This window comes from Cebus imitator, unplaced genomic scaffold (genome assembly GCF_001604975.1).
Source record: "Cebus imitator isolate Cc_AM_T3 unplaced genomic scaffold, Cebus_imitator-1.0 Scaffold8, whole genome shotgun sequence".
Lineage (NCBI taxonomy): Eukaryota > Metazoa > Chordata > Mammalia > Primates > Cebidae > Cebus > Cebus imitator.
The window spans coordinates 5,228,762-5,243,785 of NW_016107323.1; the positions used below are offsets into that span (position 1 = coordinate 5,228,762).

At 48.1% G+C, this 15,024-nt stretch overlaps 1 protein-coding gene across 6 annotated transcripts in view; it reads left to right on the top strand.

Moving 5' to 3' along the window:
* Positions 1-14,194, top strand: part of WSCD2 (WSC domain containing 2) — a 121,915-nt gene extending 107,721 nt beyond the window's left edge. For 4 of the 6 annotated variants that reach the window (XM_017541126.2, XM_017541135.2, XM_037743050.1 and 1 more), the window contains 2 exons: positions 3,565-3,765; positions 12,093-14,194. In XM_017541126.2, the coding sequence (XP_017396615.1) occupies positions 3,565-3,765; positions 12,093-12,445 (554 nt within the window). In that variant the 3' untranslated portion in view covers positions 12,446-14,194. Of the gene's footprint in view, positions 1-3,564; positions 3,766-8,415; positions 8,638-12,092 lie in introns of all 6 variants that reach the window. The other 2 variants (XM_037743063.1, XM_037743065.1) reach the window with 2 other exon arrangements.
* The last annotated feature ends 830 nt before the right edge of the window (positions 14,195-15,024 follow it).

A 15,024-nucleotide genomic window follows, 5' to 3' on the forward strand; every position in this document is an offset into this window, starting at 1 on the left:
TCTCGTTGCCCCGATGCAGGCACAAGCTCTGTGGTCTGTAAGGAGCCAGAGCCTTGACTTCTGAAGGAGGAGAGACAGAAGACAGAAGGGCAGGATATGTTCTCACACTGGTACACCAGCCCACAGAGTTGGCAGCCTCTCAGCCCAGCTGATGCAGGACAACAATTTCTCAGGATTTCTTTGTCCTCAAAACAAATCCCACTGTCCTGGAAAACCACCAGCCTTCAGGGGTGTCCATGCCTGGAGCCAAGATGGGACTTCGCTGTCCCAGTAAACTCTGGAGTGCGGCTGAGGTGTAAGGTTCAAGGGGCGTCCAGAACGGGATTTGGCAAAGCACCTAGAATGCCCTTCTGAGAGCTGTGGCCATTGTCCTGAGGGCCATGGGGATAAGAATAGGGGTGGGCTATTGTGGGGTTGAAGGGAAGTGGCAGAGATGTGCAGTCTCTGCCACTTTCCTTCCCTGTACCTTAGCTCCCCTGACTGAAAAACACACAAGCAGCTAGAGTAACAGATTTGGAAGAGAGAAGGGGAAAACATGTCTTGTTCTCTGTGGCCCGGAACAAGGTTGTTTCTCCAAATCCTGGGACAGTTGGGCAGCCCCTTAGAGTTTGAGGGTCACATGGGTGCCCAAGCTAAGCTGATATTTTGGTGACTCTTAAAAGATACGATTTAAATATACCATGTTTATGTCATGGAGATGCTGGGTCCTATGTGTCAAGGACAGTGGAGAGGGGGACACCCTGCTGGCGGAGTCCAGCAATTCCGCTCTGGCAGGAAGCTTGCACCCACGATTCTCTTTCAGTTACCTAGACAGGCCCTCTTTAGAGGACAACTGAGCAACTGTCTGTTGTTCCTCAGGCAAGCCCATTCCTTTTGGCTTCTCAAAAGTTCCTTCCAGACATAGTACTCTTCCCTCTCTGGGAGATGTTCTGCTAAATGGAATTTTCTCTACATTTGCAGTACTTCCTATAGACAAACTCTTCAGGCAACCAGAATCTGGAATATGAAACAGATCTTTCCCAATCTTTATAGCTTTTCCAGGTATTTTTGGGTTTTTGTTTATTTTGTTTTCATCTTGATAAATACTGTGCTAAGTTGACCCCATCACGAACAAATAGAAATGTAACTTGGGTCTCACAATGCATGGAGCTGATTTAAAATAGTTTGACCGTCCTTCCTTGTTTCTGACAATTTATTTTTCCTAGTTGAGACCCTGTGTGAGTTGTGGTATACCCCCGCCTGTGTTTTCCATTGCTGCCCTCATAGTGAAACAGATTTTGGTAAAGATAAAATGAAATCATGGAAAGAAAGCCCTTTGTCCATGTCATGCAGAGATCTATAAGACTACATGATGTGAAATTATATCCCGTGTTGCCTTGCATAAATATTTATGTCCCAAGCTCTCTCTCTCTCAAGCTGCCACATCCTAGTCCTCATTCTCCTATAGAGGAGACTTTTTCCACGACACTGTGCTTCCCATCGGCCTCAAAGGCTGTGGATTAATATTATCTCATGGGGATGGGCCAGTGCTAATTTGCAAGGCTAGGCTAATCCCAGGCAATTTGACTTGGCTAGTCCCAGAATGGAACCTGATTGAGAAAATCACATTCCATTCTTGGCTTTTCTGCTCAGTGGCCCTGTGAGGGAGGCTGCACCTCTCTGGACCCCTGTCTCCAGGAACAGAAGCAGATAGCAAGCCAGTCTTCAACTCCATCCATCTTTAAAGCCAGAGCACAACAGGGAAGGAAGAAACTATACTCCAAGGTTTGATGATATGGAGTGGCTTCTCAGTCCATGATTTCACCCTAAGTCTTATTCTGCATTAGCTGCCATTTACTGAAGTGTTACTGTGGGTCTCACTTATTTCTCACAATGCCCTTATGAGAGAGAAAGTGCATGGACCCATTTTACAGATGAGGAAAACCGAGGCTCAGAGAGGTGACATGATATCCACAATGACTCATTGAGTTGTAAACACAGCCAGTATCTTGAAGGCCTAGTACAATAACATTTCTACCTGGCCTTAATATAGTATCCAAATGCCTTAGCTTGCATGAGCTAAGGGGTGCTTAGAGGGTGAAGGACACATGTGTGCCAGAAGCCTGGATGAGTTTGTATCTTAGCTCTGCCTCTCCTCTAGCTCTGTAACTTGGGAGAGTTATGGGACATCTCTGCCTCAGTTTCCTCATCTGTAAAATTCCCCACAGAATTTTTGAGAGGATTGAATTGCTTAATATATGTAAAGGCCTTAGACTAGTCTCCAGCTGCACAGAACTTCTCTCAGCTCCCCTCAGCCTCTCAAAGGAAAACTTGATCATGTTCCTCTCCTTTTTGCTTAAATCCTCTTAAGTCTTTCCGGTCTAGTGCTGGCCTCTTCATCACAGACCCCACAACCCTCTCCAGCCCCATGCTCCCCTCTTGCTACCTGCATTCTCTTTGCAGTCACTCGTATGTGACACATTTCTTCCTACCCATCACAGGCCCTTTGCGCCTGCTGTTCCCAGCCCTTGGCCCTCCTTTCCCAACTCTCTTGAGCTAGTAAGTTTCTCCTCATTTTTCAGTTCTATGCTTAAGCACCTCTTCCGCCAGGAAACCTTTCTGGATGCCACTTGACTAGATCAGTGATTTTGATTGAGCTGACTAGGCTGCCCATCTCCAGGCTGCAGGTTGGGACCACGTCTATTCTATGTGTCTGGCTTCATCCGGGTGGATCCCCCCCACCCCCAGGGCATGTCCTTTCACGGTGATAGCAGAGCTCCCTCATGGAGAGTAGGCAGAAACATACGATGTATCTTGAGACTGTGCTTAAGACCTACTTCCACCCCTATTCCACGGGTCAAAGGAAGTCATGCCCATCTTCGGTGAGGTAGGGACGCTGACCCCCACAAAGAGGAATCACCAATACATGACTGGCCCCTCTCATAGCATCCAGGCTTCTTTGCTTCTTTTTTTGTTAAGAGGCAGGGTCTCACTCCGTCATCCAGCCTGGAGTGCAGTGGGATGATTATGGCTCACTGCAGCCTCAACCTTCTAGTTCAAGCAATCCTCCCACCTTAGCGCCCCCGAGTGGCTGGGACTACAAGTGAATGCCACCATGCCAGGCTAAATGTTTTTACATTTTTGTTGTAGAGAATGGGGTCTCACTATGTTGCCCAGGCTGGTTTTGAACTCCTGGGAGCAAGCTATCCTCCCACCCTGGCCTCCCAAAGTGCTGGGATTACAGGTGAGAGCCACCGTGCCTAGCCAGCACCCAAGCATCAATACTCCCCTTTTGTAGCACTCACCAGGGCAGAGGTTTTGCACTTACTATTTGAATTACGTAACTCTCAAAAACAGGAAGACCTGTGAATGATTCTGAAGACCTGTGAATGTTTTGTAAATCATTTTAATCCCGGGGTCCTAGCATAGTGCCTGGCACATAGTAGGTGCTCAATAAATTCGCGAGTGACTGAGTGAACAAATGCATGAGGATTCCTGAGGTGGCCCAGAAGCGAGTGGGGTGAGCTTCCTGCTTCCCTGGCTCACCAGTCCTGAGTCCTGTTCCTCACCTCTGGCTGTGGGAAGGGTTTAAAGGTGAGCGGGACCACTGGCGCAGCGGACGGACCATCTGCATCAAGACGCACGAAAGCGGCCAGAAAGAGATAGAGGCCTTCGACGCCGCCATCCTGCTCATCCGCAACCCGTACAAAGCCCTCATGGCTGAGTTCAACCGCAAGTACGGTGGCCACATAGGCTTTGCCGCGCATGCCCACTGGAAGGGCAAAGGTACCGCTCGGGAGGGGAGGGGTGGAGAGAGGAGGGGAGAAGCGGGGAGGGGAGGGGAGGGGCGGGGCGGGGCGGGGAGGGGACCCGGGCTGCAGGAGGTGGTGGGAGGGTCACGTGCTCCGGACTAGACCAGCGTGGTCCACAGGAGGCGATGCCTCAGGCGAGGAACCCTGGAGGGCATCCTGAAGGGCATGTGTCATGCTCCAGTCGCTGCTTCCAGTAGAGCAGGCGCCTCCCACAATCCCCCCACCCACCCACCCGCAAGCATCACCTTCAGTGAGCCGGGCTGCTGCATCTCACAGGGGATTAAAACCGTGGCCTCAGGAGAAAGGCTCTTTGGGTTCAGATCTCAGCGCTACCACCTCCCGGAAGGTCTCATTCACCTCCCTGAACTTAGATGGCCCCATCTATAAAGTGAAGATTATAAAACTGTGAGGCTTTAAGAATTTTACAAACACTCAGTAGGTGTGACTCTCAAGATGTTGGAGGTGCTCCCAAAATTGATGTGGGATTGATGGAAGCCGATTAAAGAGTTTCAGGAGACTGAATCCAGCCCCAGGTCAGTGGCTATGTTGCCACGAGGTCCTAAGAGCACAGGTAGAGGGCATCATTTCAATGAACACTCCCAAGGACTCTGGGTGAGGAGGCTCAGAGAGGTTAAGTGACTTGCCCCACATCACACAGCTGGGAAATGCCAGTGCTGACCCCCAAGCATGGAACTTACTAAGATGACCTGGGTTTGAGATTCAGCTCTGGCACTTACTAGGTGACAGAGGGCTGTGTGCTTCAACATTTCAATGCAGAGTGACCGCCCAGGGCAGTGGCCAGAGCTTTGAAGTCAGACCCAATTTCTGCCATTTTGAGCATTAACCTTCTCAACTTCAAAGTACCAGACCCATTATAGGATGATCTCTACCAGCATAATGAAAGTCACATCTACTGAGGGTTTAGGAAAAGGCAAACTTCTTAAATTCCCACGATAATTGTCCCCATTTTATAGACGGGATAATCTAGGTTCAGGGAGATTAAGGAGCTTTTCTAGGGTAAGAGGGATATAGGGGGTTGTATAATTCGTATAAAGTTACAGTTATACAAGATGAGTAGTTTCCACAGATCTGCTCTACAACATGGTGCCTTTAGTTAACAAGAAGGTATTCTTTACTTAACATTTTGGTAAGAGGGTAGATCTCACATTAGGTGTTTTTTACTGTACACAAAAACAAACGAAACAGACAAAAGGAAACTTCCAGAAATGATGGAAATGTTTATTACCTGGATTATGGTGATGGTAACATGAATGTATCCACAAAGCCAAACTCACTAAATTGTATAAGCAGTTTTCCATATATCAATTACACCTTAATAAAGCTGGAGTTAGAGGAGTTTTTCCCTGAAGTGGTACAGCTGGGATTTGAACTCAGGGAGTCTTGCTCCAAAGCCCACATTTTTCAGCACTGCACTGTGATAATGGATTAGATGAACCATTGGTGGCTATGAATCACCCAGTCCAGAGCCCCCAACACACAGCAGGTGCTCTGTAAATGTGAGTTATCCCCAGCTCATCTAGCCTCCAGGAACCAGGCTGCTTTAATACTCCAGCCCCTCCCCAGAGGACCAGAGCAATTCACCGGTAACACCCTCAACACTGACTTCGATGATTAAAACCTTTGGGCCTGCCCCTTGGGTCCCAGTTCACTCAAACTGCTTGTCTGTTCCTCCCCCTCCCTTGCTCCTCATCTCAGTGAGGGGGTGGAAGCTTGGACAGGTGGTGACATCTGTCCATTTATACCCAAGGGTAGAGAGACCTCTGAATTATTTATTTATAGAACAATCAATCAAAAGCAAACACTGGTCGCTAGGCTGAGACATCCGCATGTGCAAACGGTAGTACCCTGTCCTAAGAGCACAGATTCTTCTTGTCAAAGCTGGAAAAGATCTGGGACATCAGCGACCCCCGTGGGCCTCTGTGCTGGCTGCTCCTTAGAGTCCCTGGAGGAGAGTGGGCAAACCCCAGTGCCCAGGCTGCACCCTGGACTATTACTGCATGGCACCTGGACATCAATATATTTTTTTCAACTTTTATTTTAAGTTCTGTGTTACATTTTCAGGATGCGCAGTTTCGTTACCTAGGTAAGCATGCGCCATGGTGGTTTGCTGCACAGATCAACCCATCCCCTATGTATTAGGCCCAGAATGCATTAGCTATTCTTCCTGATGCCCTCCCTCCCCCACACCGACAGGCCCCAGTGTGTGTTGTTCCCCACCCCCATGTGTGAATATTATTTTAAAGCTCCCCAGCTGCTTCTAATGTGCATGGAGGGCTGGGAGCCACTGATTCCTATTGATTAGTGGGGAAACTGAGGCCTGGAGAGAAGCAGAGCCCACCAAGGTTGGTCTAGCCCTAGGATCCAGTTCTCCAGCTCCCAGGCACCCTGCTGTCCCAAGTGAACAGAAAAGGGGCTTACTTGGGAAGCTCTTGTGGGCACTTCACGATTGTTATCTCATCTAAACTCTCTAAGGCCCACAGGAGGTAAGAAAGGCAATGATCATCAGTACATCCCATTTTACAGGTGAGAGAACCATCCCAGGAAGAGACAAGTCTCTTGGCCAAGGCCCTAGGTAATGACTGAGCTGTGATTCAAACCCAGGCATTAACCATCAGGCTCTGCTGCCCTGAGATGTTGCTGACCCTCTGGTACATTCAGATATTTTCCTCTTCCAGGGGAAGAGGAACCTGAACCCTGTATTAGGTTCAGACAAGTTTCCCAATTCCCAAGAGCCACCCATCTCTCCTCTTTTTCCTTATCCAAGACAGCACTTATCCAAAACCAACACTAAGGAAGGAGTCGCAACAGGTTGAACGGAGAGTATGGGATGATTAAAACCTTTGGGCCTGCCCCTTGGGATGGGAGTATGGGATGGGGGAACCACCACACTCCTCTCATATTGGGGGCCTGGGTCCCATATGAGCCTGAGATGGGGAAAGGGATCTTCTCCAAGTGCCCCCTCAAAGGCCTGACCCAGGTATGCAAGGGCTCTGGCAGACAGCCCTCCCCAAAGAACAGAGCCCCCCGTCTCCATTCAGCCCATTCCTCCCCTTTGCATTCACCATCTGGCCCCTGGAGACACTTGAGTTTGAGACTCTTGCTTTAAGGTCCAGAATCAGTGGCATCAGCATCCCTTGGGAACTTGGTAGAAATGCACATTCTTAGGCCCCATCCCCAAACCTACTGAATCAGAAATTCTAGGAGCAGGGCTCCAGCAATCTGTGTTTTAACAAGCCCTCCAGGTGATTCTGATGAGCATCCTGGTTTAAGAACCCTTACGGCCAGGTGCGATGGCTCACTCTTGTAATCCCAGCACTGTGGGAGGTCGAGGTGAGTGGATCATGAGATCAGGAGTTCAAGACCAGCCTGGCCAACATGGTGGAACCCCGTCTCTACTAAAAATACAAAAATTTGCCTGGGCATGCTGGCGGGCACCTGTTATCCCAGGCTGAGACAGAGAATTGCTTGAACGGGAGGTGGAGAATGCAGTGAGCAGAGATTGCGACACTGCACTCTAGCCTGGGTGACAAAGTGAAACTCTGTCTCAAGAAGAAAAAAAAAGAACCCTTGCTCTCTTGGAAGGAGAGTTCTTTTGCTATAAGACTCTGCTACTCAAAGTGTGGCCTGTGAATCAGCGACATGGACATCACCTGGGAGATTTTTAGGCAAGCAAATCTCAGGCCCTCTCCCAGGCTTCCTGGATCAGAATCTGCATTTTAACAAGATTTCTGCAGACGCTTCATGGGCACTTTAAGGTTTGAGAACTGCTGCTTTTGGATGCCCTTAGTGACACAGAATGTGAAGGTCACTCTGTAAGAGCCAAGGTCACCTAGCTATTGAGTGTGTCCACCCCACCATGCCCTGTCCCCCTCCCAATTACATCTCAGTCCAGGCTCCTACAACCACCACCCCCAACCTACTTTTGGTTCCATAGTGTTAATTTTACAGTCTCCCTAGAGTGACTTCAGAGCAAAATTGTATGTGATATGATTACACAAGGTGAATTGTCCTGGATCTGTTTAATGAAACAGACACTGTGTGTAATGATTCTGTGGGGAATTAAGTACAGTTAAGCTATTAATCAGGCCCTAGTTCCTTCCATCAACAAGAAGACGGAGGGGAGGCTGGCCAGCCCGTGCCCCGCTAGGCACACCTGTATGACAGTTCTGGTGGAAATAGCACTCATTACCAATGTTCCATGGTTTTATTGACCAGTTTGCAGACAGCAATCAATTATCAGGAATCCTAAGTTAATCGAGGGCTTTGGTTTTCAATTTTTCTTCTTCTTTCCAAGGAAGTCATTTGGGAGTTTCAAGGGAGGAAGCGTCGCCATAGGAGGAGGCAAGGCAGACAAGCATCTGCTGCTGAAACAACTTGGACATCTATTGTGATTTTGGAGGGATGCGTGGTCTAAATGGGGGGCATGTAGGGAGTCAGGGGATCAGGAGGATGAATATCATCATGAAGAATCATAACAGTAACCAGTTTTTATCTAGCACCTTACTTGTCCCAGGTGCCGTACCAGGATCTTGGCAAATCTTATTTCGCTCCATCTTCACAGCATCTGTAGGAGGTAGGTCTCATCCGGATCACCACTTTGCAGATGGGTGCACTGAAGCTGAAGATCAAGTAGCATCTCCAAAGTCATATAGCTCGTGTGGGGAGGAGCTGGGTTCTGAACCCTGGCAGCCTGACTGCAGAATCACCTATAAACAGACCCCAGGTCTCAGACAACAACCTGAAGGCACAGTGAGCAGTAGGCAGCCTAGAAGTCATGCTTCCCAGGCCCTGGAGTGAAAAGAGGGCAGGAGCTGATCAGACCTAGGTGCTTGATTTTTTCTTTTTAAAAATGTATTTATTTTTATATATTTAGGGTATAAAGTGCAGGTTTCTCAATATAAATAAATAAAATATAAAATAAATATTTTATATACATATGCACGTGCATGTATACATACCACATTTTCTTTTTTTTTTAATTTTACTTTAGGTGTATACTATATCTGGCATTTCTCCCCATGTTATCCCTCCCCACCCCCACTGTCCTCCCCTACCACCCCCCTCCCAACTGAATAGGAACACTCCTACACAGTTGGTGGGAGTGTAACTTAGTTCAACCATTGTGGAAGACAGTGTGGTGATTTCTCAAGGATCTAGAAATAGAAATTCCATTTGACCCAGCAATCCCATTATTGGGTATATACCCAAAGAACTATAAATCGTTCTACTATAAAGACACATGCACACGTATGTTCATTGCAGCCCTGTGTACAATAGCGAAGTCCTGGAACCAACCTAAATGATCACGTTTTCTTTATCTAGTCTTCCATTGATGGACACTGAGATTGATTCCATACCTTTGCTATTGTGAATAGTGCTGCACTAAACATGTATGCAGATGTCTTTTTTATGTAATGATTTCTTTCTCTTTGGGTAGATATCCAATATTGGGATTGCTGAATTGAGTGGTACTTCTACAGTCTGGGATAGGTGTGGGTTCAAACTCTGTCTTTAATTCCAACTGTGTAGACTTGAGCAAGTTGCTTCCTGCTTCTTAGACTCCTTTTCCCTGTGTCTAAAATGGGGCCAGTGTTAATAATTCCCACTCTCTAGGCTACTTGAGAGCACGGAATGAGAACATGCATGCAAAGTGCCCTGCATAGCTCCCGATACGCAACAAATGCTCAGGCAACATGCATTCCCTTCCTGCCCTTCAGACAGAGGTGCCTGGTGTCCCACAGAGGTTTGCAGTCCACAAGGACACTCTGTCATCTCCATCCCACCTGCATCCAAGACTAGGACACCTGGAGCTACCTGAGAGACTCCTTCCTTTTTCTTGAGCCATCCTGCAGCCCTCTTTCAACAACCTCTTGAGATGGCGAGAGATGGCCAAGCCTAGAAGTTTGGATCTGTGTTGTTGCTGGGTGCTGGGTGACAAGCACCATCTCTATCACCTGGGCGTCTCCCCTAAGAGTAGAAGTTATTTGGAATCACCAGCGATGCTGTGAGGTGATGCAGGAGTAGAGAAATTCTTAAAAAGGAAAACAAACATACAACATACTAGATTTTTCCTAATCACTCAGATACATCTGGTCTTAACCCATTATAACAGTACGGGCCCAATTAGTCAGATACATTGTAAATAATCTATTTTAAGGATAAAAAATATCCTTATCACCAGCATAAATATCTCCCAAGCAGCCAGAATGTTCCGGAGGACTTGCAGGGGGAGAAGTCTTGCCACAGATTCTGATGAGTTCTGCAAAGAAGGGGAGGCCTTCGCCACACTGCAATTTGGCAGTTGCGAATTTCAATTTAGTTCAACAACCGTTCACTGAGCACCTGCTGAGTACAGGCATTGGGAGGAAGTCAGGATGAGGCTGCTGGTGCCTGGGAAAGATCCATCCTGGAACCAGGCAGGCCTGGACAGTGCTTCCTGGCTGTGTGACCATGACCAAGTCACTTCACCTCTCGGAGCCTCCATTTCCTCCCTGGTGATAAGTGGACAATAGTTCTTTTCCTTTCAGGGTAGTCAGCAGGATTAAATAAGATAATGGATATCCATCACCCAGCAAGGGATTAGGACTTAATTTTTAAGAACCAGCTGGGATCCCCAATGCAGCCTGGGGGACTCACCACCCTCGTTCAATAAATAGAGTCCTCCTGTTGCCTGCTCTGGCGGGCGCCGGGTAGCGTTTGCCCTTGTGAGAATCAGCAGGTCTCAGTTCATGGTTTTGGAGCTCCTGCCCTCTGATTCTCCAGCTGGGGCTCAGAATTGAGGCTGCAATTCATTTTCTCTGTTCCCAACACCCTCCAGGTCCCCCTTGTGCACTTTCCCCGGCTCCTTCTACTGTGGGAGTTTCAGCAGCTCAGGAAGCTGACTGCCTCTCCTCATGGAATTTCCAGGTTCTCTCTAACCTATCTTTCAAGTCAGTCCCAAATGCACCCTCCTAGTTTGCATGACAATCCATCCTGTCATTTCACCATGACACTTCCATGAAAATTTTAAAAAGGTGGGACAAAAATGTGTGAAGATGAAAAATAGTCCAACTTAAACCCTGCCCTCAGATAGCTTACGGTCTGCGCGGGGTACAGACCACAGAAGTCGGGGCTTTCTGCACAGCATAATGAGTGCTGTAGGGGGCTGTAGGGGATGGAGAGGGGAACTGTGAAACCCAAAGGAGGCACATGCCTGAGCCCAGGGAGTCAGAGAAGATGATCTGAAAACAGAATAATACCAGTAATAATGATAGCCAACATTTACTGAGCACCTGCTGAACTCAATACACCACACTAGAAACTTTATATGTTTTTTTCTACTTTGTACAACAATTCTATTATCATTTTGTGAGGAGATACTTCTATTACACAGAAAAGCCTGGTAGTCAAAAGCCCCGTCTTTGAAGCCAGACTGTTTGAGTTCAAATCCTGGCTCTGCCAGTTATTAGCTATATGACCTTGAGCAAATTACTTAACTCTCTGTGCCTCGGTTTTCTCTTCTGTTAAATGGAGATAATGATGATACCTCGTAAGGTTGTTGTGAAGATTAAGTGGAATTAAGCTATATTAATATATTTATTAATAGGTAAGTATGTAATCTAGAATATATAATTAATACATTATATATTAACATAAATAATATATAATATAATAATATGTTGTATATTACATTGTAGTAACACATACTTATATATAGGATTGTGCCTGGCATATAGTAATCACCAAACAAGTATCATTGTTATCCCCAAAGAGAAGGTGGTGGCCAAGAATATTCCAGGGAGAAACAGCATTGAGGTGAGAAGTATAGGGGCGTGCTTAGAGCTCTAAATGGAGTGAATTGAGCAAAGTTGTTATTCTTTTTGTTTTTTAGAGGCAGGGTCTTGCTCTGTTACCCAGGCTGGAGTGCAGTGGCATCATCATAGCTGACTGCAGCCTCAACCTCCTGGGCTCAAGCAATCCTCCCACCTCAGCCTCCTGAGTAGCAAGGACTACAGGCATGCACCACCATGCCCAGCTATTTTATTTTTTATAGAGATGGGGTCTTGCTGTGTTGCCCAGGCTGGTCTTAAACTCCTGGCCTCAAGCCATCCTCCAGCCTTGGCCTCCCAAAGTGCTGGGATTATAGGTGTGAGCCACCTCACCTGGTCTGTGTTATTATACTTAATTGTTAGTTGTGTCATTGTGTTGTGCTGTGAATAACGGTAACAATGGCCAGCACCATCTGACTGGGTCTTTCAAGCTCCCCTCCCTCTGACTGTGTCCTCCCTCCTCCCTCTGCAGAGTGGCCGGAGTTCGTGAGGAACTATGCCCCATGGTGGGCCACTCACACACTGGACTGGCTCAAGTTTGGCAAGAAGGTGCTGGTGGTGCACTTTGAGGACCTGAAGCAGGACCTCTTTGTCCAGTTGGGCCGGATGGTCAGTCTGCTGGGTGTGGCTGTCAGGGAGGACAGGCTGCTCTGTGTGGAGAGCCAGAAGGATGGCAACTTCAAGCGCTCGGGGCTCCGGAAGCTTGAGTATGACCCCTACACTGCGGACATGCAGAAGACCATCTCTGCCTACATCAAGATGGTGGACGCAGCCCTCAAAGGGAGGAACCTCACGGGTGTCCCTGATGACTATTACCCAAGATGATGTGTCCGCATGGGGGGAGGGTAGACTAGGAGTCCTGACCATGCAGGCCCTGTGGACTCAAGACCCCTGGTGACCCCACTGATCTGTCCTGTCATCGGTTTGGGGACAATCCCCTTGACTGTTCTTTGCCTTCAATGAGTTTCCTGCATGACAGAGGAGGCTCAAGGGAAGAGATTGTCCAGGAACTACCACCCTACTCACATGTTCCCCTCTTGGCAATGTGGGGCATCTGGTTTGGGGGTTCTAGTTACATGGGCTCTTTTCTGTCCCCTGTGTCCCTGCCCCTGCCACTCTGGGTTCTGCTTGTGGAAGGGAGGTCTCATCAGCTTCAAGGAGACTTGCTGGATGCCCCATGGCCTGGGGGGCTTTTGTAAAAACGTGGTCCCAGATGCTTGTCCCTTCTGGGCTGAGCTTTCGTAGCCCCCTTCTCATCTCCACTCAAGAAGCACTGGCACTGACGTTTAACTTAGGCCACCTTCCGTTCTAAAGAAAGATTGCTGGGAAGTTTCTCCGTGGCCTTAGGCTTCTGACATCCTGGGTAGAGTGGGGAGGCAATGGTGCTCATGGTAGGTTAATTGGAGACACCAAGTGGGGCCGTTGGTGTCATGGGCCCACCTCCAGGCCACACTGCTTCTCAGAAACGAGCTGCTTGCCATTCCATCTCCAGGGCGTAAACCCTGCCCCCTTCTGTCCATGCTGGGTCCAGGAAGTGACCTTGGGATCCTGATTCCAAATCCAAGGAACCTCAGGTACCAACAGTGAACCCACAAGGATGGTCACCTACCACGTGCAGAATTTGAGTTGAGAGAGAGCCCCAGTGATACATCTCTCCACGATGGGCTCCAGTTGGTCTTACACTGGCCTTCTGACCCCTACAAATGGGTCCTTTGCTATCCAGGGTAGACAGCAAGAGTGCTTTTAATCAGATGGAACCATACCCAAAATGGAACCCCACTACCTTCCCAGACCACCTGTCTCCTCTTGATCGTAGTCCAACAGGCCAGCTTCCCTTGGGGGGCCCTTTAAGGAATGGGGTGAATGAAATTGTGTTATTTCTATACAAATACTGCTCTCTTGATGCTGAGATGCCAAACCAAAGGATTTCTGAGGACCTGAATCACGGAGCATCAATCTTACAAAGTGTTGGTCCAGGGTCCCATCTCTTCCCCAACCCTGGAAACCAGTGGCTCCCCACCCACTCCACACCTGCACCATCCATCATTGTGTAGATGAAAAAGCCATAGATCACAGCCTCTTTGCTATTCTGTTGGAGCAACCTTCCTAAGCGGTTCCTCTAAAGCCTTGGGGTGCAGGTAAATGCTCATTCCCAAGTGGCAAAGAGATCCCGGAGAAGGCGCGTGTAAAGAGATATATTTTTGTAAGAGGAGTATGATTAATACATTCCGCCCCTTGGAATCTGGCCATGCAAAGAAAAGGGCACAGGGATTAGACCTGTGCCACCCTTCCCCAATTCCCTCATCTGTAGGATTTGGGCTGCCCCAGGCCCACCCAGGGGGCTCTGAATGTATTTTGTACCGTGTTTCTTTCCCCCAGGTGAATTTCTAGTCTTTTTCATGAAGCAGTGGAGGGTTTGGCCTCCCTTCCATTGGGAGGTCGGCTCTCTCTGGGAGACTCTTGGTCCAAGACCTAGGTCAGTTCTTTGCTGGTGGTCCCCTCTGACCACAAGCTTCTGTCTGACAATTCCTCAGGTCAACACCATCATTAAATGAGAGTTTTGTTGATGATTCTCCCATGTGGTAGAGTGTTGTGTAAGACAGGTTCACAAATGAAATGTTTTCCTGGTGTGTGTATAGTGTGCGTGTGTGTGTGTATATGTGTGTGTCTGTGTGTGAGAGAGAGACAGAGACAGAGACAGTGAGACAGAGAGAGAGAGAGAGAGAGAGATGAGAAATAGAGAGACAGAACATGTTCAGGGTCATGGGCAGGTTGATGTATAAACTGCTTTTGTGCCTGTGTAACCCTGGCATTCTTCAACCCTAGGAAGAATTACCTGCCTCTGTGTGTAAAATTGCCTTTGTGTCCACCTGCCTCTCTGTGTTTTGAGACTGTATCCCACAAGTTGCCGTGATGACTGTCCCATTTTTAATTTGTCTGTGCAGGTTCTTGTGTATGGGATTGCACCCATGTGAATGAGGAAATGGTTAATGTGCATGAAACCTGTGTGTGAGAAGCTGCCTGTCTATTTATGGAGGGCATGTCTTCCTCATGTACCTTTTGTCCTTGGCTGCTTTGAGAGGGAGGGGCTGTGGGGAGAAGTAGGTGGGATGAGATCGCTAGAGTGTCATGAAAATGTTCCTGCCTAAGCATGTGCACAGGTATGGAAGAGGTTCTCTATGAGAGGCGTCTCTTCTGTGTATGTGTGTGAGAGAGAGAATGTGTGTGTGAGGGGGAGAGAAAGAGAAAGAAAGAGAGAGAGGCAGAGACAGAGAGAGAGAGAGAGACCCTGAGCATAACGCTTTGCACAGGCATACGCAGCAGGGAAGTCAGTGAGAGTCCAGGAGGACAGAGAAGCCCCCTCTGCTCCCTGGTGGGTGCGGATGAGCTTTACTAAGCCTCCA